General features: G+C 32.2%; 3 protein-coding genes across 3 annotated transcripts; all 3 read right to left on the reverse strand.

The window, feature by feature from the left end:
- Positions 1 to 7,698: 7,698 nt before the first annotated feature.
- LOC122502410 lies at positions 7,699 to 8,661 on the reverse strand. The gene has a single exon (XM_043612442.1). The coding sequence runs from the start codon at positions 8,659 to 8,661 to the stop codon at positions 7,699 to 7,701; it is 963 nt and encodes a 320-aa protein (XP_043468377.1).
- An 809-nt stretch (positions 8,662 to 9,470) lies between these two features.
- LOC122502412 lies at positions 9,471 to 11,339 on the reverse strand. Its single transcript, XM_043612443.1, has one exon. It carries the CDS (start codon positions 11,337 to 11,339, stop codon positions 9,471 to 9,473), a length of 1,869 nt encoding a protein of 622 aa, XP_043468378.1.
- Positions 11,340 to 11,633: 294 nt separating this feature from the next.
- Positions 11,634 to 12,398, reverse strand: LOC122502413. The gene has a single exon (XM_043612444.1). The coding sequence runs from the start codon at positions 12,396 to 12,398 to the stop codon at positions 11,634 to 11,636; it is 765 nt and encodes a 254-aa protein (XP_043468379.1).
- Positions 12,399 to 24,192: the final 11,794 nt, after the last annotated feature.

The raw sequence follows: 24,192 nt of genomic DNA on the forward strand, positions 1-24,192 counted from the left end.
AGCTACCACCAATGGCCCTTCTACATTGCAAAAGAGCAGCTGTAAGTTTCTTACATTTTTCCTCTAAATGCTATTTCCAGAGCAGCTTGCTATCTAGTATTACCCCTAGATATTTTGCCTCCTCTGTAAATTGAATCTCTTTCCCAGACAGCACAATTGAACGCGCGGCTTTCCACTTGTATCGTCTAGTATAGATAACAGCTTCTGTTTTCTCAGGGTTAACAGATAAACCCACCTTCTTACACCATTTATCTACCTGGTTTAATGCCCTTTGAGCCTCCTCGAGTATTACATCAAGGTGGAGACCACGAACGATTAACAAAATATCGTCTGCGTAACCAATTGCATGATATCCTGCTTCAGTTAGAAGTCTCAGTAGTTCGTCCACTACCAGATACCAAAACAGAGGTGAAAGGACACCCCCCTGTGGGTATCCAGAATTGACAGTGCCTTTCAGGACTGTGTCCCCCTTTGCTGACTGGAGGTTTCTGATTTCTAACATATGACAAGATTAATCAGCAACTACTATAGGGATATTAAAAGATATCATAGCTCTTTTAATGGACTCCGGAGAGGCCTGACTAAAAGCCCCTTCTATGTCCATAAAGACACCTACTGCAAAACCCTGGTTCTGTAATTGTCCATCAATTACGTCAACCGCTTTAGCCAGGGCTGTTTCCGTAGAGCATCCCGCTCTATACGCATATTGATCTTTATGTAGCGGATTCTGCTTTAACATCTCACTGCGGATATATCTATCCACTAGTCTTTTAACTAATTTAAGAATAAAAGATGTGAGGCTAATAGGACGGAAATCCTTCGGTGAGGTATACTTTGTAACAGGACAGGGAAAACGCCATCTGGACCCGGAGACTTGTAAGGACTAAAAGATTCCACGGCCCACCTGACCCTGTCGGCAGTCACAATCCTATTAGCCAACTGCCTTCGGGTCCGATAATCAGCCCGTGGAAGGTTTGTCAGAGGCCTAGGATCAGGTCTGCCCTCCCCAGACTTCGAAAAGCCCGGAAAGTGTGTCTGGACCAAGTGGGCCAAGGTCTCCTCGTCCGACTCAGAAAAGCTTCTATCGGGCAATCTCATTGTGCCCAAAATTGCATCGGGGTTCTTAGCAAGCAGGTTATCAAGCCTAGCTGCCTCCTTCCCTTTTTCGATGCTAGAACAGAAAGCATTCCAACTATTTTGTTTTGCCTTCCTTATTTCATTTCTGTAGTCGTCCCTCATTTTAGTAAAATCAGACCAACCACTACCCGTGCGCCTTTGCTTAGAACGCTTAAAAAGCCTCCTGGTTTCTTTTCTGAGACATTTTAATTTCTCGTTCCACCAGCATGCTTCTTTTCCAGAAAACAGTTTCGTCTGTTTGCAGCTATTTTCATAGGCTGCCTTTATGGCCTTTGTAAAATTACTAGCCACGTCATCCAGGGTTTGATGATCTCTAATCTTACCTGGTAAACAAGAAAGTGTTTCTTGGTTCTGAGTTATACTTAGCCCAGTCCGTCTTCCTGGGATTACGAATCCACTTGGCTTCCAGACGGACCGCAGACTCCACCTCAAAGATAATCTGTGAATGATCAGAAAGCGAAGGTTCATTAGAGACTCTCCATCTTTTCACCTTATTTCCAATACTTCTAAAGCAGAGAGTAATATCAATCACTTCCTGCCTAACAGCATTGATAAAAGTCGGGGTCGAACTCGTGTTAAGAATATCCAAATCCGTTCCGATTAGATATTCAAGTAACTCCTGTCCTCTCTGGATGTCCTTTGTGCTTCCCCACACCGTATGTTGTGAGTTTGCATCGCAACCAAGCAGCAGAGGAAGTCATTTTTCCATACAACAGTCCACCAACCTGCGAACTTCAATTGGCGGATTATTTTTATTATCATACTAGCTGTCGTACCCGTCTTCGACAGGTTTTAGTTTCTACAAATACATTCAATAGTGTGTCTACCAGTCTCGAAAAATGGAAAATAGAGGGGAATTTAATTTGACCAGAAAAAATAATAATTAGCTACCATTAACTATTTCATTAGAAAAATATAACTACATATTTTAAATCAGTGATTGACTTTTTATCATCAAATAATTTGTTTTCAATTAATTAAAATGCAGAGAACAATGTTTGTCAATTATTTGTAGAAATTTAATTATTGTATTATAAGTTAATCGAAAATTTCCACCAGTTTGTGCTAAAATCTAAAATAAGACTTATATTGCAGGCTGAATTCACAGTTTTTCCCAATTAAATTAAATTCCTGCATATTTTCCGTTTTTCCAGTTGGTAGAACCCCTGTTAAAAGTATTAGTAAAAACAAAAACCCGTCGAAGAGTATTTTCATAAAATAAGTGAATTTTTGTAGCCATTTGTAGTTTTATTTATTGTTAATACTTATCAAGATTTATATTTGATGAGAATAGATACACCTGGAAAAATTTAGACAAAGCTGGGAAAACCGGATAGTTTGTTAAACAAAAATAATAATAGACACCCTGTTTAACTTTTGCCTTTACAATGCTCAAAACATCCCTAAAAGTTAAATCTAGAATTAAAATAACATAACTTTTTACTATCTAAGTTTTTTCCCAGTATCATAAGGCAAGTATCGTATCACAGGTATTCTTGAATTCCTGCAGTATCAATTTTATCATAAAAAATCTCCATTTTTAATATTTTCGAAGTTTTTGCAATTGAAAATTTTTTTATTAATTAAATAAACAAATAATTCTAAATTCCATTATTTTGACGTCAAAAGTTTACCAGAGACCCCAAAAATACTACTGAATTAATCTTGATAGTAATTGGTCTCTCAATTATAATTTTTCAATTTTTTGATTAAAAACATTTTTATACATACTTCCATCTTATAGTTATAGGACAGTTTTTTTCAAAGTTATGCTAAAATATGACTAAATAACATGCAATATTTAATTACAGAAAGTTTAAAAGATATACATTCAAAAATATAAAATTTGGAAATTTTCCATTTTTTTAATTTTTTGAAAAAATTGAATACCTCCCATTCTAACAAATAAGTTTAAAATCTGTAAATTAATTGTTTATATATATTTTACAAAAGTCATAACTGATTAATTTACAGCAATCTGGCAAAATTAAAAAAAAAATTCGAATTTTTTGGAAAATTCATAATTTTTTTTTCATATTAATATTATTTTTTAATTCAATTTATTGTTATATATCTTTAAAATCATTTATATTATTAATAAATTAAAAAATTTATGCCAATCTGCAAAAAAAAAAAAAATTTTTTTTAATTTTTTGAAAAATTTATAATTTTTGTTCATCTCAATATTTTTTTATCAAATATAGCTAATATTTTAAGTTAGACCAATACCTAAAAGATTGCCAAATTTTACTTCAATCGGTCAAAACGTTTTCAAGTTATACGCGAACAAAATTTTGCGGACATACATACATACATACATTCATACATACATACATACAGGAAATTTTCTATTACCATTTTTGGATTCTCCGTTGTTCAAATAAATAAATTATGCTAGAAAAAATTAATTTCGTGCAATGTACAGACAAAAGTCTGATTTTATTAATATAGATGAAAAATATGCTGATCTAATGACCGTCTTACCTATACCTTCTAGGTCAGTTACCACTACCATCAAATCACCAGAACAGAGATCCAACAGTGGGGTTACGTTGATACCCTTAGCAAGAATACACGCTCTAGGTTTGGCAGCTCTACAATCCCTGTAACAAACGAGACCAGGTCCACCAAGTCCCCTAATAGCACCTCTTACTAACCATGGTTCTTGGATTAGCCTGTGTGCATCCTAGTCATGCACCTCATCAGTACTGACGAGGCGCCTTTACTATGATGCAAGTTAATCTGAGTAGCAGTAAGCTTGCAAGCACTGAATTATGCTTGCACTTCTCCCGCCTCTGTATTAGCCGGGCCGTCACTACCAGGGACAGTTACCTTAAAGGTTACCCGCCCCATATGGTAGTACGGTCTGAATTCAAGGGCCTCTATGGCCCTTGCCTGACTCTCAGGGACCTAAACGACAAGAAGGAAACTCTTGTCATTCTTATCAGCCACCTGAGACCCATCGACATTGCAGTAGCCCTCACCATTCTCTGGAGTATCTCAACCCCACCCACCTTTAGCTTCGCTCCTTCCCAGGGCCTGAGTTCAGCCACACGTTCCGTGAGCCACGCTCTAGCCTCTGGAATAGATGCGATGAAGACAAGAACTCCTCCTCTGCAGAAGGAGGCCTCAAACTTCGGCCACCGCTCAACCGGCTCCTCACAAGTGAGCAGCATAATGGCCTTCCTGAGAAGTCCAAACTGCTACTCCATACGGACCGCATCGGTATAGCCCTCGCCGTAGACCACCATTGTCAGAGGATTCGTTCTTTGAGCCATTGTTAGCCCAACATTGTGACCATATTTCCTGGTACTATGACGGACCGACCTTGGCTTTTTTACAACCTCTTTTTCCAAGGGTGACGCATCCTGGCCGCTCTTCAGTAAAAAATTATGTAATAACATTTTATAATTTTTAATTAATTAGTTGATTTATTATATAAAAATATTAGAAATAGTAAACTATTACATGTAATTTCCTACATTACTTTTTGATTTTTAATTCAATTAAAAAAAATTCTAAATTCTAATATCCTAAATATTTAATTTTCAAACAACTTTCATTTTTTTAATGCATTATTATTACCAATAAGACAAAAAAATATTTTTTATTAGTATAAACATTATAATCTATATAAACCTTAGAACGATAACGCAATTTCACCGAAAAAATTCTTGGGGGTAACGGGGAGTGAACTCGGGTCCCGCTGGACTAAAGTCGCACGCCTAACGCACTCGGCCGTTCAACGCAATGAATACTGAGGATTAAGAACCAGTCATGTTTCAGTACAGTGCCGTAACTATAGATTTTAAGCATTTGTATATACTTTTAATTAAAAATTAATAAATTAATTAATAAATAAAGTGATTACTGTAATTAAATTTTTAATGAGTTTTATTAATTTATTAGGGGAGAGTTGTCAGGGTTGGGCAGGGTTTAGGGTTGGGCCACCGCGTTTATTTTGTTTTATCGCACTAGCGCCATCTATCTTTTTCGTAAATTCTTGCTACTAATGTCAGCCATCTTTTCATATGAATCGCAGTTCAGTATACGAACGTATATATTTGAGTATTGTGCCACTTTGTGATATAGGTTCAGCAAAAACTTTTTTGTGGTGTCAAAAGAAGAGAAATAAATGTAGAAGAAATGTGCCAATGACAAAATAAGTTTACAGAAATTGTTCATTAAGATATGTGAAAATGTGTAAAGTAGTTTGGTGTTTGTGTCACGCGTTTGTGTTCTGTGCGATATGACGAAAAACGACGCGTGTAATTTGATTAATTAAATAATTACTTGACTCTAATAAATGAATTAATTTAACACAAATAATGAGTTATTTTAAAACAAATTATTTATTTCACTCAGTTAATTGGATATTTGACATAAATAAAAATTATTTGCCATAATTAATAAATAATAGAGTAATGTCACCTTGAGTGGACCGCCTAAGCTTTTTTTCTAAAAAATTCTTTATGAAAGTAAATTAATCGAAGGTTTCTACTCCAAGCTTTAGTTTAGATCCCTAGACAAGTGTTTATACCATAATAGCTTTGATTTTTTTTATTTGGAAGAAAAAATTGACTTTAAAAAGAAGCTAATTTTTAAGGAATGAAAAAAATGTAACCTTGAGTGGACCACTCCAAAAAAATTGCAAAAGTTATTCTAAATTCTTTAATGTATTTAATATTTCTGATATATTAATACAAAATTTATGCTTATGCAGCTTCAGACCATGTGTGTGTGTGTCGCAATGTTTGCAAGTGAAACCATTTTTAATAATTTTGGCACATATTATATCAATATCACAAAAAAATTAATAAAGAACATAAAACATAGTTTCAAAACAATTTATTGTCAATTTATATCCATAAAAATGGTAAACTGACATTAAAAATATATCAAACAGGCAGTCCACTCCTGGTTATAAACAGTGGTCCACTTATGGTGACATGCAACTTTTTATGACAGCCACAAAAAAATTTTTTTGAGTCAAAATAATCACTTAATTAAACTAAGACAATCAATGTCAATGTTCAAAGTAGTAGGAAAAAAATAAGTTACCTTTTAAAACTTAAATTTTACACTACTTTTACACTTCCGAATCACTTTACTCATTGTAAGAGCGACTTCTTTGTTGGTTTGTGTTCTTAAAAATTCGTTACATCAAACGATAACGTATATTATTATCGCGGAACTTAATTTCTTACGGTTTCTAGGTGCGGTGCTGCTATTCGCACTATTTATTTCACGTTTCCGCTGTCAGATAACTTAAAAGCTCAGGCGTTCCACTCAAGGTGACATTACCCTAATAAATAATAAATTAATAAATAAAAATTATTTTAATCAAATAAATAACTTATTTAAATAGAGGAATTTATTTATTTCAACCAATTAATTGAATATTTGGTCCTTAATATGAAACGAGTAGATATGCAAATTAGGTAAAGAGAGACATTCTCATTTATATTGCCTTTAGAGAAAGAGAGAAACCAGAGCCGGCGTTACTGGCGCCGTTACCCAGACGTTACCTTTTGTGTTTCAATTATAAAAGTATATATATTTATATTGACTTTTATCTATAGTTTTCCTTGCGATGAAGAAAGAAAGAAAATATTATTACCTGGGTCCCTCATTTACAAAGACTATTGTTCAAGGGTTCGTATTGTTTGTGGTAATCCTTCGTAGGGTCTAATACAGGTCTAATATTTATATATAATATATATTAGCCTCAGAATCAATCTACGAGTGCAAAAAGGACACTCACGTTTAGGGCCTGATACCTAAATATAAGAACGAATATTTATTTTTAATTTAAAAATCATATCGTAGATTATTTTCCTTGGGACACGTTCTACGTGTCTTCAACAAAAATTAAATTAAAAAATCTTTATAATTCACTGGTAAATTCACTCACTGTTGAAAATTGTTTTAATAATATAATAAATAACAAAACAAAGAACTGTATTTTAAAAATAATGTTTATTTTAAAAACTATTTCAAGAAACACTATACATTGAAAAACCGTCTGAATATATGAACGAACAAAATATAACTGAGGCATCAATATTAGAAAAATAGAATCTTCTTATTGGAAATCCCCTCCTTCAGGTAATTCGTCTAGACCATTATATTGCAGGTAGAAGAGTCGATAAGCCTGAAAATAAGTAAACAAAGAGGGGTCTGGTATGACCCTTGAAGAGTCGAATGTTTATAATAATAAAACTGTAATAATTTTTAAATAAATTTAAATTTGTGGACAATACAGCTTATTATTTCTTACAAATCATTTTTATAAATAATTAACAATTTTAATTGAGTGTAAAATACAATTCAATACATAACTACGAACATACCGCCCGCCTCGTTACAATCTAAGTAACGAAACTTAATATTACTATTAAAACAACTTTAAATATGTGAGACTCTTGTCTATAGTATTCTTACATACGCCTCTACTTTATAAATAAATGTGTGACATGAATGTTGTCAATACAATCATAACATGTGACAAATACAAATAATTTTTTTTTTATTATTACCGCCCGCTGTGAACATATAATTTTAATCAAGCTTTTCCTGCTGAAGAGGTAATAAACATATTTGTGATATAGGTCTACGATATGTACCCTTGCTAGTTTTTACTGATACTACTCGAACTAAATTATCTTTACCAGGATGAACTTCACTTACTCTTCCCATAGTCCATTTCATTTTCAAATTTTCAGGATCTTGAATTAGTACCAAATCATTCTTCTGGATATTCTTTGTAATTTTGTTCCACTTATAGTGTTTTTGCAGTCCTTGAGGATATTCAATGGACCAACGTTTCCAAAAGTCTTCCATCATACGTTGAACAAGATTCCAACGTACAAACCGATCTTTATTAGGGCTAGTTTCGGATGTGTGTGGAATACTTAGAAGAGGTGCCCCTATTAAAAAATGTCCTGGTGTTAAGTAGTTGAAATCATCCGCTGTATTTGATAAAGCTGCTATTGGTCTAGAATTTAAACACGCCTCTACTTGACAAAGTAAAGTAATCAACTCTTCAAATGTTAAAGTTTGCTTTCCTATCACGCGTTTAAAATGAGATTTTACACTTTTTACTCCAGCTTTCCACAAACCTCCAAAGTGGGGAGCATGTGGAGGATTAAAATGCCATCTTATACCTTTATCCAAAACATGATTCTGTACGCTCTTTTCAATGGTTACATTTCGCCAAGCTTCTTTCAATTCTTTGTCGGCACCACGAAAATTTGTCCCGTTATCACTGTAAATGTCACTGGGTAATCCTCTTCGTGAGACAAATCTAATTAATGTTAAAATAAATGTTTTGGCTCTATAATCTGTCACTGCTTCTAAATGTACAGCTCGAGTAACCATACAAACAAAAATGCAAAAATATCCTTTAATTGATTTGTATCCCCGACCTTTCCCCGTTCTAATTTCGATCGGACCTGCGTAATCTATCCCTGTATGTTGGATGCTACGAGACGGTGTTATTCTGTACGACGGTAAATCTCCCATTAATTGACTATGCACTTTAGCACTTTGTTTAATACATATTATACACGAATTTATAATCTTTTTTACTGACAATTTGGCTTTAATTGGCCAAAAAATTTTTCTTAGTAAGAAGAGTGTAGATTGTACACCTCCGTGTAAATTGCGTAGGTGTGTGTATCTTATAATAAGATCAGTAATATGGTCTCTCGGCAGAATAATAGGATGTTTTTCATCCCAAGATATTGGTGCATTTTCTAGACGTCCACCTACTCTCAAAATGCCATCTTTATCAACAAAAGGAGTTAAAAATTTTAATTTACTACTTTTCTTTAACTGCATTTTATGTGATAAGTAATGCAATTCCTCCGAAAAATATTCCTTTGGAAATTAGTAATTAAGTACAATTTAGCTTCTTCCATTTCTTTTACTGTAATAAAGTTATTATTAGTACAAGTATTATTTGTTTTTCTACAAATCTTTATGAATATAAAACAGTAAACTACAATTCTTAACAATTTAAGCCAACTAGAAGAAGTATTTATAGCATTTTCGAATGGAGAAATTTCATTTTCAATATTAGTCGTGAGAAGATTTCTAACATTTTTAATCTCTTTATCTGTGAATTCCGAAACATTTTGAACTGCCCAATGAACCGATGACTTAAATAACCAGTCTGGACCTTTCCACCACAAAGCATGTTTTATTAAATTCGTTAGAGTCATACCTCTTGACAAACAGTCTGCCGGATTAGAAACACCTGGAATATGTTCCCAGTTAACGTTAGAAGCTACAGTATGTATTTCACTGACTCGATTTGCTACAAAAGTAGTCTATTTGGAAGGATGATCCCTTAACCAAGATAGCGCTACTGTCGAGTCAGTCCAACCAAAAATAGGAATTTGTTCTAGATGAAGATCTTTTAATACTTTTTTAATAAGTTTTGCTAATATTACTACCGCACATAATTCAAGTCTTGGTACACTTATTACTTTTAAAGGGGCTACTTTACTCTTTGAAATAAGAAGAGTAATATTTGGCTGTTCATTTTTATTCAATACACGTAAATATACTACAGCACCATATGCTTGTTTAGATGCATCGGCGAATCCGTGTATTTCATATTGACAATCTACTTTTTCAAGTGTCCAACGTGGAATTTTTACCATATTAATTTTAGGGAGTTCATTATAATATCCTATCCAACGTTGTAATAAATCATGATCTAATTCGTCATCCCATTGTAATTTTTTGAGCCATATTTCTTGAATAAAAATTTTCGCAACTATTGTTATCGGCGATACCCATCCCAATGGATCGAACAATTTTGATATCAGAGACAAAACAAGTCGTTTAGTTACAAATTCACAATTTTGAGTAGAAACTGAATAACAAAATTCATCTTTTCTGGAATCCCAGAGTATCCCTAATACTGGGTGTTTTTCTGTTAGTTTTGTTAAATTAATAGGACTTTCGTTTATACAATCCTTGTTTGTATCTAAAATTAAAGGATTATTCGTTGACCATTTATCTAAAACAAAACCACCTTTTTTAAGAAGTTTAGTTAAATCTCTTTTCAATTCACGGGCTGTTTGTATATCGTTAGCACCAATTAATCCATCATCAACATAAAATTCATTTTCTAGTGCTTTTTTCGCTAAAGGATATGATAAACCTTCATCTTGAGCAAGTTGTTTCAGAACCCTATTTGCTAAAAAAGGAGATGATGACATCCCATAAGTGACCGTTAATAGTTGGAAATGTTTAATATTACCTTCTGGTTCTAATCTACACACTATCCTTTGGCAATCGACATCTTTTTTATCAACTAAAATTTGTCTAAACATTTTACTTATATCAGTTGTCATGACATAACGATACCTTCTCCAATGTAAAATAATTGCTATAATATCATTGTGTAATTTGGGACCAATAAGTAAGAGTTCATTTACAGAAAAACCACTAGATGTTTTACAAGAACCATTAAATACCAATCTTACGCGTGTTGAAAGACTATTTTCTTTTATGATAGGAAAAAATGGCAGGTAAATGGCGTTAGTTTCTTGGATAAACGTTTCAACATCTGGTTTTATTTCAACAATATGTCCAAGATCTTTATACTCATTTAAAAATTTATAATAATCGCATTGTAATTCTGGTTTAAACTTTAAACGTTGTTCTGTTTTATTTAACATCTTTTTAGCAATATTTAATGAATTTCCTAGAATTTTAAGAGCATTTTCTTTTAAAGGTAATCGAACACAATACCTGCCATCTTCTTCGCGAGTGTGTGTTTTAAGAAAATAGTCCTCAGCTTTTTGTTCATCTACAGTTAAATAATTTTGTTGAGGAAGTTCCTCAAGTTCCCAAAATAATTTTAAATTTCTTTGTAAATCATCTACTGTAGTACAATATTGGTTGATAGTGGCATTTTTCTTTTCATTACTTAGAAGACTAGTTGGACCCGATAATATCCACCCTAATTTAGTTTTTTGTGCGATAGGTGTACCTGCTTGACCTTTACAAAGATCATTCATCAATAATTCATCATAATAATCTGCTCCGATTATAATCTCTATTGTTTTACCTTTAAATGGTTCCGGATCGGCTAGATCCAAATTTTTCAAATGCTTCCATTTACAAAGGAAAGCATCTTTTGGTGGCATGTAGAAACTAAGTCTAGGTAAAACTAATGCTGACATTGGAATAAATAATTCTCGGTTATTTATAGGGGATATTGAAAATTGAACACATGCTTTAGCTGTACCTATCTGAATTTTATCAAGTGACATTACTTTAGTTAATGCACTACTTTTTTGAAAACGTAGTGCTTGCACTAAACTTTCAGTAATAAAACTTCTTTCTGAACCTTGATCAAACAAACCACATATTTCTTTATAGCGTCCCAAATTACCATGTATAAGTATTTTTACAGTAGGTAAAAAAGTATTACCAATGGAAGTATGTTGTAGTACAACATAATCTTTCTCTGAGAGTCAACTTGTTTCTATTTCTAAAGGTGAATTTGAATCCTTATTATCTGGACTAATAACTATCATTTTTGAATTTTCTGATTTTGACTGATCAATATGTAACATTGTATTATGCTTTCCTTTACATTTTTTACAAGTCATTTTCCAAAAACATTTTAAAGCTGTATGACCACCTCTAAAACAATTGTAACAAAGTTTTCTTTCTTTTATAAATAATCTTTTATCCTTTACTGAAAGACTTTTAAATTTATCACATTGATATAATAGATGATTAACATCACAAAGACATTTAGTTTTACTAGTTGAAATGGTAAATGTTTTTGAAACACCCGACCGATGGGAACCTTTATTATCTACTGATTTATTATTAGCTTTTGATATCTGACTCTTTTGATTATCTTTGGAAGTTTCGATAGCTTCCAATGTTCGAATACGTACTGATAGAAAATTTTCGAGTTCCTGATACGTTGGGAAATCAGATCTATCGCCTAACAATTTTTCCCATTCTACTAATGATGGTCTTGCTAACTTCCCCACAACAACAAAAACCAATAGCGCATCAGCAACATTATGACCCAAGGTTTTTAAGGCTTGTACACCTTCTGCAGTGGAGTCTCTTAGAATTTTTAAATCTTTTACTGATTCGTTTGTAATAACAGGTAAACTCATAAAAGAATTTAAATGTGCATTAATAATTACGCGTTGGTTTTCGTATCGTTTTTTAAGTGTTGCCCATGCGCTATCGTAATTTTCTGAAGTAACACCCATGTGTTTAATAAGCTGAGCGGCCTCGCCCTCTAAACTAGATTTTAAATAATGCACTTTTGTACCGCAGGCATCTTGGATTCTTCAGCTATTACAGACTAAAAAAGGTCATGATAATTTTGCCAGCTTAAATAATCGCCCGAAAACTTAGGTAAATCAATTCGCGGCAATTTTGAAACACGAGATGTCTCTGATACTCTACTTCGAACTCTATGAATATCTTCGTTCACAGTGGTCCTCAAATGCCAAAAAGTTTCATAAAAATGTCAAAGAAAACTGCTAATGCCATCTTATTCTAATCATCTCACACTTCTAAACCTATTTTAGATCGAAATCCTACTTGTTCGCATTTTCAAAATAACGAAATAACAGTTTCAAATCATTTTTAGAAATTTAGTTCATATTTGAGTTTAATACAAAGAAAGAAAATTCGAATGTCAATTATTTTTAACTTTAATAAAATTGTAAATTTCACCGTAAGAGTGATATTAAGGAAATGGCTATTTTACTTTTTTGATTTCTAGAATGATAAACATAGGTATTTATATTTATCGTAAAAACATTAACCAATTTTAACGCCGGGACGGACGCTTTTTCAATCATTTTCAACGTTAATTATTTTTGTTATTAGGCATGTAGAAAATTTTCGGAATAACATTTTCTTACGTATTTTTTATCGCTCTTCCAGAATCTGTCATCAAAATTGCAAAAAACAAAAATTCCAAAAAGTTATGGCCGCTTATTTCGAAAATGCAAATTTTTGACATTTTTGATTGAAAAATTATTTTTTTTATGTAACCAGTAACCAGAATAATTCTTCACCATAAAATATCGCGTCCACAATATCCAAGCTTCAAAGTGATGGACCATACATTTAAAAATTTCAAGATGGCGAATCCAAAATGGCGAAAAAAGAAATTTTTTTCACATAGTTGACACCCTGTGAACGCTTTTTTTAATTCTCCTTTTATCTGTATGAAAAGGAGTACCTGAATGCTTTTTGGGTCGCTGATTACGAATATGAATTCAGATTTCAAAAATTCAAAATGGCGGATTCAATATGGCGGTCGACATTTTTGAAATTGATCGGTTTTATTTGAAAACTGCTACTCGGGAGGTTTTTGGGGTCGCTAGTTACGAATCTAAAATCAGATTTTAAAAATTCAAAATACCGAATCCAAAATGGCGGTCTTAATTTTAAAGAATGATTAGAATGGTTTAAAATTTTATGTTTTTTAGCCATTGAAATTATTTAATGTTGTCCGACTCAAACCACGAGGAGGTAAACGTACATCCTCGTGTATTGATAGAGACAATGCATTCTGCTAAATGAATTAAATAAGAAATTATATAGTTTCTAAAGGAAATGAAATTTAATGTTGCTGTAAAACAAATGACCCTCGTGGTTTGAGTCGGACAACATTAAAATATTTTCAATAGCTAAAGAACGTATTAAATTTTAAACCAATCTAATCATTTTCTGAAATTTTGATCGCCATATTGGATTCGGTATTTTGAACGTTTGAAATTTGACTTCATATTCGTTTTCAGCGACCTAAAAACCCTCAAGTAACAAGTTTCATGCAAATCCGATAAGTTTTAAAAAGATAGCCGCCATATTGGATCCGCCATTTTGAATTTTTGAAATCTGAGTTCATATTCGTAATCAGCGACCCAAAAAACATTCAGGTACTCCTTTTCATATAGATAAAAGGAGAATTAAAAAAACGTCCACAGGGTGTCAATTATGTGAAAAAAATTCTTTTTTCTCCATTTTGGATCCGCCATCTTGAAATTTTTAAATGTATGGTCCATCACTTTGAAGCTTGGATATTGTGGACGCGATATTTTATTGTGAAGAATTTTTTTGGTTACTGGTTACATGAAAAAAAAATCATTTTTGAATCAAAAATGTCAATAACATTTTAAATGCCATAACATTTTTGAATTTTTGTTGTTTGCAATTTTGATGACAAATTCTGAAAGAGCGATAAAAAATACGTAAGAAAATGTTATTCCGATAATTTTCTAATTGCCTAATAACAAAAATAATTAACGTTGAAAATGATTGAAAAAAAGCGTCCGTCCCGGCGTTAAAGGGTTAATGTTTTTACAATAAATATAAATACCTATGTTTATCATTTTAGAAGTCAAAAAAGTAAAATAGCCATTTCCTTAGTATCACTCTTACGGTGAAATTTACAATTTTGTTAAACTTAAAAGTAATTGACATTCGAGTTTTCTTTTTTTGTATTAAATTCAAATATGAACTAAATTTCTAAAAATGATTTGAAACTGTTTGTTGGTTATTTTGAAAATGCGAACAAGTAGGATTTCGAACAAAAATAGGTTTAGAAGTGTGAGATGATTAGAATAAGATAGCATTAGCAGTTTTCTTTGACATTTTTATGAAACTTTTTGGCATTTGAGGACCACTGTGCGTTAGATCGAGAAGCTTCATTTTTAAGTTTAGCAATAGAATCATTAAAAATATCTAAAGTTTGAAGATATTCTTCTTCAGCTTTAAGAAAAACATCCTCGGAAAAATAAGAAATGAGTGACTTATCTGAATTTTTTGCAAATGTGGTGATTTTCACGTCGTTGATTTGACATCTTTTCCAATATTGTTGAAGTTGTGAACGACGACCTTCAATCATGGCAACAGTCATCTCTTGTAGAGGGCGTTTGCGAAAACTTTGAAGCGCTCTTTGTATAGCGCTGATGGCCACTTCCTGTTCTATAATACTATCTTCCATCTTTAATCACTCATTTTAAACATTAAACTTAAACAATATTTATAACTTTTATTATAAATATTGTTTTTTTATTAAATATTTATTATAAATATTTTTAATATTTATTTTTTATCTAGCTCGAACAGGGATCGCGAGTAACCTCACAAGAGGCACCATGTTGAAAATTGTTTTAATAATATAATAAATAACAAAACAAAGAACTGTATTTTAAAAATAATGTTTATTTTAAAAACTATTTCAAGAAACACTATACATTGAAAAACCGTCTGAATATATGAACGAACAAAATATAACTGAGGCATCAATATTAGAAAAATAGAATCTTCTTATTGGAAATCCCCTCCTTCAGGTAATTCGTCTAGACCATTATATTGCAGGTAGAAGAGTCGATAAGCCTGAAAATAAGTAAACAAAGAGGGGTCTGGTATGACCCTTGAAGAGTCGAATGTTTATAATAAAACTGTAATAATTTTCAAATAAATTTAAATTTGTGGACAATACAGCTTATTAATGTAGGAAATTATTTGCTGATTGAGAATTTTAATGAAGGAAGATTTCGACTATATCAGCAATTAGTGACATCTATTAGACGTCAATTTAACTCTTTGGTTTAGAGTCAGGTGTTATTCTTAAGATAATTATTCCGATATGGTTGTCGGTAAATAATTATATTTTTGTAATTAATTTTTGATCTGAAAAAATAAGCTGCGTGAACGACTGCACTGTGCATCTGTGAGGACTCGAACCCCAGTTAATAGCTGCCTTTCGCGGGACTAACGCCTACCAATGCACTATGCCAACACAGCCTGGACGTTCACGTTTCTTATAATCTCAGATCAAGCCCATACACTAGTCGAAGAGCTGTATAGTTAATGTAGGAAATTATTTGCTGATTGAGAATTTTAATTAAGGAAGATTTCGACTATATCAGCAATTAGTGACATCTATTAGACGTCAATTTAACTCTTTGGTTTAGAGTCAGGTGTTATTCTTAAGATAATTATTCCGATATGGTTGTCGGTAAATAATTATATTTTTGTAATTAATTTTTGATCTGAAAAAATAAGCTGCGTGAACGACTGCACTGTGCATCTGTGAGGACTCGAACCCTAGTTAAATAATTTCCTACATTAACTATACAGCTCTTCGACTAGTGTATGGGCTTGTTCTGAGATTATAAGAAACGTGAACGTCCAGGCCATATCGGAATAATTATCTTAAGAATAACACCTGACTCTAAACCAAAGAGTTAAATTGACGTCTAATAGATGTCACTAATTGCTGATATAGTCGAAATCTTCCTTAATTAAAATTCTCAATCAGCAAATAATTTCCTACATTAACTATACAGCTCTTCGACTAGTGTATGGGCTTGATCTGAGATTATAAGAAACGTGAACGTCCAGGCTGTGTTGGCATGGTGCATTGGTAGGCGTTAGTCCCGCGAAAGGCAGCTATTAACTGGGGTTCGAGTCCTCACAGATGCACAGTGCAGTCGTTCACGCAGCTTATTTTTTCAGATCAAAAATTAATTACAAAAATATAATTATTTACCGACAACTATATCGGAATAATTATCTTAAGAATAACACCTGACTCTAAACCAAAGAGTTAAATTGACGTCTAATAGATGTCACTAATTGCTGACATAGTCGAAATCTTCCTTAATTAATACAGCTTATTATTTCTTACAAATCATTTTTATAAATAATTAACAATTTTAATTGAGTGTCAAATACAATTCAATACATAACTACGAACACTCACTATATTATATGAGTGAATATAAAGTTAAGTAAGTGAATTATTAGTGAATACTTCGTGAATTAGTAAATAGTGATTTAGTGAATAGTAAGTATTAGTGAATATAATTAGTGATAATAAGTGAATAGTAAATAATAATAGAATTGCATTAAAATACTGTTTTCTAAATTTTGTCAATCATTAAATAAATTATTGAGTTGTGTTTTGTCTTTGATGTTAATTATTAATAAAGTTAAAAAATTTGTAATAATTTTTTTGATGTTTATTAATAAATTTAAAATTTTGTTACAATTTGGAAATCGTCTGTAATTGGATAAAAGGCAAAATTAGAAATTGGTTATATTGGATAAAAGGAAAAATTGGAAATTAGTTCTATTGGATAAAAACAAAGCTGGAAATTGTTTAAATTGGATGAAATTAAAAATTGGAAATTGATTATATTGGATAAAAACAAAGCTGCAAATTGTTTAAATTGGATAAAAGCAAAGCTGGAAATTAATTAAATTTGATAAAAGGCAAAATTAGAAATTCGTTATATTGGATAAAAACAAAGCTGGAAATTGGTTAAATTGTATAAAAGGAAAAATTGTAAATTATTTATATTGGATAAAAACAAAGCTGGAAATTGGTTAAATTGGATGAAAGGAAAAATTGGAAATTGGTTATATTGGATAAAACAAAGCTGGAAATTGGATAAATTGGATAAAAGGAAAAATTGTAAATTATTTATATTGGATAAAAACAAAGCTGAAAGTTGGTTAAATTGGAGAAAAGGAAAATTGTAAATTGGTTAAATATTGGATAAGAGACAAAAATGGAAATTAGTTAAATTGCATGAAAGACAAAATTGGACATTGATTATATTTAATAGAAGGAAAAATTTGAAAGTTTTGAATAAGGAGAGAATTGTAAATTTGTTGTTATTTTCTAAAAGAGGCAAAACTTGGTAACATTGGATAAAAGGAAATTATAAAATTTATAATTCGATGTATAAAACTTGATGTTAAAATTTTAATGCAATATTACTATTTTTAAAATTATAATTCCTTGATATAAGTTAATTTTATAAAATAAAAGAACAATGTCTAACAAAGGAGAAACTGTTAATTCGACTACTCATGATTTAAGTATTGTTGTCACTGAAGGAGCAATGCTAAATAATGATCATATGTATGAATTTCAAAAGCTATTGGGAAGACAATCAAATTTTTTTTATAATATGAAAAATACTTTGTGTTTACAAACAATTGATTTGATAGTTCCAATCGAGAAAAGTAAGCAGCACATTCAAATACTTTTTAGTGGATCATATAAATCTGGTCATTGGATTTGTACTTATTATGATGGAATGAGCCTTTACATTTTTGATAGTCTTAATAAGAAATGTTTAAATCATGATCAAAGAGATTATTTAATTAGATTATTTCTATTTGAACCGCCAGTAGTTTTCACAGCTGTTGATCAACAACCAGAATACAGTCTTTCTTATGGAGTATATGCAATAGCATTTGCAACATCGTTGTTTTTTAATATTCTGCCTTACTCTGTCAATTACTATTATTGTAATATTAGAAATCATTTAATGTTAATGTTCGAAAACAATAGTTTATTTAAATTTCCCTCTGTACAACTTTCTAATAGTAGATCTTGCATAGCTGTGTATGACTAAAATTGACTTTTAAATGAAAAAGATATTCAACTTCAGTATGGAGAATCAAACTTTTCTAAAAACTCTATTAAAAAAGAAATTTCTTTCTCGAGAATAATATATGAAATAAATAAAGAAAATATTGCATCAACAACACTTATATTGGATCCGCCTATTTTTGAATTTTTGAAAATTAATTTAAGATTCATAATCTCAAAAAATATAAAACATTTAGTTTAGTAAACTTAATGTGTTTACAGAGTATAGAAATAAAGTTTAAATAGGAACGCCATTTTCGAATTTTTTTGCCGCTTCTGACACTTACTCATGGAACGCCAATTGGAACGCCATGCCGCCGAAGTGGTTAAAGCATCAAATTCAAAATGAGTTTAATGTTGAAAATTGTCTAGGTCCGATAAATAATTACTGCACACATTGTCAAGCTAAACATTTTAAAGATAAAAAAGTTACTGGTAAAAAAATTAGTATTAATGACTGCTGTAGTCATGGAGGTGTTGTGTTAACTTTAATACAATATCCAGATGAATTAAGGCTTTTGTTAGAAGGGTTTAATAAAAAATCAGGTCATTTTAAAAAGAATATAAGGCTGTATAATAATTCTTTTTTTGCATCTTTAAATGCTAATGTAATTAATTTTAATAGCAGAAGAAGAGGACCATTCTGTTACAAAATTCAAGGTCAAATTTACTATCAAATTAATAGTGCTTTATATCCGGATAAAGGTGAGGATCCATGTTTTGGTCAATTATTTATTTATGACCCTGAGGAATTAATCAGATACAGATTAAAAAGTAACGAAAATTTGGATGAAGACGGTTTAAAATCTATAGAAAATATTATGAGAAATACAAATGCATACACAAAATCTCACATGATGATGTCAGAGCTAATTCAAATACAAGCTGAATTAGAAAGACAAATAATGAAGAAATTCCTGAGTTACAATTATTGTTCACGTTGAAAAAAAGCTTTGATAAAAATAGATACAATTCTCAAAGTTTTAATGAAGTTGCTGCAATTTTTAATGCAGACTCTGAAGGAGGAATACCAGAATCTTATGAAACGGTTTAAAATAAATCTACAAAGGAATTAAAATTGGTTAGTAATTTAGATCCGAATGTTGAACCATGGATTTATCCCATATTTTATCCACTTGGAAATAAGGGTTATAATATTAATATGATTCGTAGTGACAGTGATTACAGAATTAGAAATCATACTATTTCTAGGTCTGCCTACATTAAATACAAAATTGCTGTAAGAGATAAAGAATTTAATCAATTTTTATATGGAGGTAGATTGTTTAAACAATGGGTTGTTGAAAATGATGTAAAAATAGAAAAAGATAGATTAAGATTTTGTGAAAATAATCAAGCTCAAGTGAGAAGTGAAAGATATAAAGGACTGATGGATTATTTACTCAATCACGTGTTGGAAAATGATGTACACGTGTGAAAAACGCTTATATTGCCTTCTACTTTTATAGGATCACCTCGCAATATGATACAACAATATCAGGATTCGATGGCTATTGTTGCTCGTCATGGTAGACCAGATTTATATATATCACAATGACGTTGTTATCAACAATCTATTAAAATAGATTATCTATTAAATTAAACATTAGAATTAAAAAATTTTAATATTCTTACTCTTGCGAAATGGAAAGAAGGAAATTTTTTGCACGGCGCCCCGACCTTGGTGCGCACCTGAGTTGAGGCGAGACCTCCCGCGAACACGCGACGCCCCTGCGGCGGGCCTCTCTTTGACGTACGTACGTGCGCACCTCAGGGGATCTCATCCATGGCAAAATGACTTGTTCTCTTATGAGACTACCGCGATAGACGCGTGCCGACGTGACGAATAATACCGCTTTATTCTTGTACAAAAAATTATTCGCGAATCCTTTCTTTGTAAAGAAAAATTCTCTCCATTTACAGTAAATAAAAGTGAAGTGATCAATACTTTGATTTTCTTGTCTTATTTGTGGTTATCCTCCGAAATTAAATACGGGAATTTTTTCCTTTCTTTGCGGTAATTATCGAATCGAATTTCGGAAATTCATCCGGATTTGTGGGGAGAATTCGACTCAGCTTCGCCTTTCATCTCAAATTGTTCGATTTATCCATCGATCCTACGGCAGAATTTCAACGAGACAGTGAGTATATCGTTCTTCGAAGCTTGTTCTTCGTTTGAAGTTTCCGGGTCAGTTCTCTTGGCTGGTGTATGGTACGGCTTGCGGGGGCTTGCCCTTGAGCAGTCGCGACCAGTCGAAGGCTAACTTCGGTTCTTCCGGCAGATGAATAAGTTTCACGGCCCACCGTGGAAATCGGGACGATAATCAGCGGGTGGTTTCATTCGTAGATGGGAAAGCGTTTCAATCGGCGTCAACGGAGGAGAAATCGAAAGGAGAAGAACGCGGAGGAGCTCTCTAGTGCTTTATTCGGAGACGCCCAGAAGGCCATCGAGGACGAGGGATTCACCGACGAGGACGATCCCTCTTTCAACGAAATTCAATTTCCCGGGTTTCGTAAAGTCATTGACGATCGCGAGCTAGGTTTTCACCGCGAATTGAGTGCCTTGTCGAAGGCATACGAGGGCAAGTTATTGCTCCAGGAAGCCGAGTTTCGTGCCAAGTACGAGGCCCTGGAACGACGACACCGCATCGAAGTTGTTCGACTCTTAAAACGGGAAATACACCTGCCGAAAACCGACGCGAAGGGGACGCAAACGAAAATTGATCATTTCCCTCGACCCATCGTAGAGACGGAGAAAGGGAAACTTCCTGAAAGAGTGAATTTGGACGGTGACGAATTTCTTTCGGTTTCGGAAAGTGGATCTTCAATTATTCTCCAACCGGGGGAAGACTTATTGTCCCTTACTCCCAAAGAATCCTCAGCATCCGAGGACAGAGCACGCCCGATCGAAGTGAAGGACTATATAGATCTCTCAACTTCCCCATTGCCCCCCACTATACGACTATCGCCTCGCGCGGAGAACCCAGGGATCAGGATCCACCCGGGACCTCCTCCCAAGAAGAGTAGGGCGCGACGGACCCTCTTCAAGACTCGTGTTCCCTCGCCGAAACAATCAATTGTAAAAGTTCATCAACTCCTACGAAAAGGAGATGATAAAGAAAACGCTTTCGGTCGTGTAAACGGATGTAGAATCACTTCCCAGGTCGTCCTTACTCCCACCAAAATCTTCGATATTAGGCGATTCAAAAAGGTGTAATGCGAGGGCGCGTTAAAATTTTTGTCGTCATTGTTCTCTTCTCCTTCATTTGGATTTTTTGGACATCAGTGATTTTCAGTGGTTTATATATTATCAGCGGTCTGCGTCGAAGTTTAAATAATGGACTGGTTAGAAATTTAATTTGAGGAATTTTTTTTTTATTTTTGTTTTGGTTTTTCTTTCCGATTCGAAACTGTTAAATCGGACCAAATTTTGTAAAATTACTTTTAATTTTAACAACGTGTAATCCAAATTGGAAAGAGATACAGGAAAATTTATTCCTCCATCAAACTGCTGCTGATAGACCTGATATAGTAACTAGGGTTTTCGCATTAAAAGTTAAACATCTACTCAAACCTATTGTTGATAATAAATTATTTGGAAAATTCAAATCTTATATTTATGCTATTGAATTTCAAAAGCGAGGATTTCCACACATTTATTTGTTAGTTATATTGAAAGATAATTCTAAAATATTAACAGTTAAAAGTGTTAATCGTTATATTTCTGCAGAAATTCCTGATGAAAATATGAATCCTATTTTACATAAAATTATCATGCAAAATAATATTCAACAAAGAATTCGTAAAGTAAAAGTATAGGGAAGAATGTATTCAGTTAATTCACATCAATTGGAGTTATTTCATCTTAGATTATTGTTGTTTACAGTAAAAGGAGCAACTTCTTTTGAAAGTTTGAGAACAGTTAATGGAGTTGTTCATGAATCTTTTACAACTGCTTGTTTGGCATTAGGACTTGTAGAAGATGATAGTGAGTGGATTAGGACAATCGAAGAAGCTGCATTATGGATGATGCCTCATTCACTTCGCCAATTATTTACAAGAATTTTAATTCAATGTCATCCTGTACATCCGGATAAACTATATATGGGAACAATTTAAGGGTCAAATGTCAGAAAATTATTAAAAAATAAACGACATTGAAGCTGAACAAAGGGCTTGTAGAAATATTTAAACAATGTTATTTAACGAAGGATATAATTTAACTAACTTTCAGGGGTTATTAGATATACAAGATGAAATTTTTACTGAACAAGTTAATAATATAAATATTGCAGAACATATTAACGTAGAAGAACAGAATTATGCTAAATTAAATGTAAAACAAAAAATTGTAGTTGATTATGTACTTTATCCCCTAAAGGATTCTTCTTTTGATGGTTCTATGTCAATTGTTAAGAAGTAAAGGAATAAATGTTTGCAACATGGCATTTACAGGTATAGCTGCGACTCTGCTTCCTAATGGAAAAACTGTTCATAAAATTTTAGGCTTACCTGTTCCATTATACAGTGATTTATCTTCAAACATTAATGTTCAATCTTTAGAAGGCCTCTTTTTAAAAAATATAGATGTTTTTATTTGGGATGAAGCACCAATGGCTCCAAAATATGCTTTAGAAATTATGGATTATCTATTCCAACGAACCTGTTGGTGGTAAAATTGTAATTCTAGGCGGAGATTTTCGACAAAATTTACCAATTAAAGAACGGGGTACTAAATCAGAAATAGTAAATTTATCAATAAAAAATAATAAACTAAAGAAATATTTTTAAAAATACACATTAACAGATAATATGAGAGCTTTACCACAAGAAACGGAATTTGTAGATTTTTTACTTAAAGTTGTCAATGGTGAATTAAATGATGTTTTATTACCAGAACATATTATTAAAAAAGGGATTAGGTACACAAAATTTAAAATAAAATTTAATTCTTTAAAGATAAAATGTTTTTAATAACTATGTGTGTATCTTTAGAGTAATATTAGAAACTTTTCGGTGTAAAAACATTTTTATTTTTAATAGCAGAAAGAAAAGGGGCGTGCGTAGCGCGCAAAAATAGTGACTAGTATAAATAAAAAATATTTGACACAATTTATTTTATGGCTTCAAGTATAATAATTTATTTAATGTAAATAAAGTAGTTAATAAAAACAAATAAAAAACATTTAGATAAAATAAGTCAGTTCCGTTGACGATGAAGTTTATTTTTCCTTTTTCCTTAGTACGGCAGAGTTAGGGGTCTTCGGTTATAGGTCTTAGGCTAGGTAAGTGTGACTGGGTTTCGATCCCCGTAGGTTTCAAATTTTAATTTAATTCTAAGAATTTAATGTTAATATTTCCAAGCATATGAGTCCTTCGAAGTATTTATTCTACATAATTAATTATTTTATTAAATTTGACTATAATTAGTCCAGTTACTCCAGAGTAAAAACATTTATATGATTGGAATAATTTCAAATACCAACGTTGGTGTTGAAACGTTGTGAAAATTTAATAAATGTCTCAAGTTGAGTCTCCAATAAGACAAGGTGCGCATCGATGTTCATAGCTATAGGTATACTAAAGTATGA

Source organism: Leptopilina heterotoma, unplaced genomic scaffold (genome assembly GCF_015476425.1).
Source record: "Leptopilina heterotoma isolate Lh14 unplaced genomic scaffold, ASM1547642v1 Lhet_228, whole genome shotgun sequence".
NCBI classification, from domain to species: domain Eukaryota; kingdom Metazoa; phylum Arthropoda; class Insecta; order Hymenoptera; family Figitidae; genus Leptopilina; species Leptopilina heterotoma.

Excerpts from the sequence above, each read along its gene's own strand:
- LOC122502413 (XM_043612444.1), bottom strand. The coding sequence starts at position 12,398 with ATGGGTGTTACTTCAGAAAATTACGATAGCGCATGGGCAACACTTAAA.
- LOC122502410 (XM_043612442.1), bottom strand. The coding sequence starts at position 8,661 with ATGGGAGATTTACCGTCGTACAGAATAACACCGTCTCGTAGCATCCAA.
- LOC122502412 (XM_043612443.1), bottom strand. The coding sequence starts at position 11,339 with ATGTCAGCATTAGTTTTACCTAGACTTAGTTTCTACATGCCACCAAAA.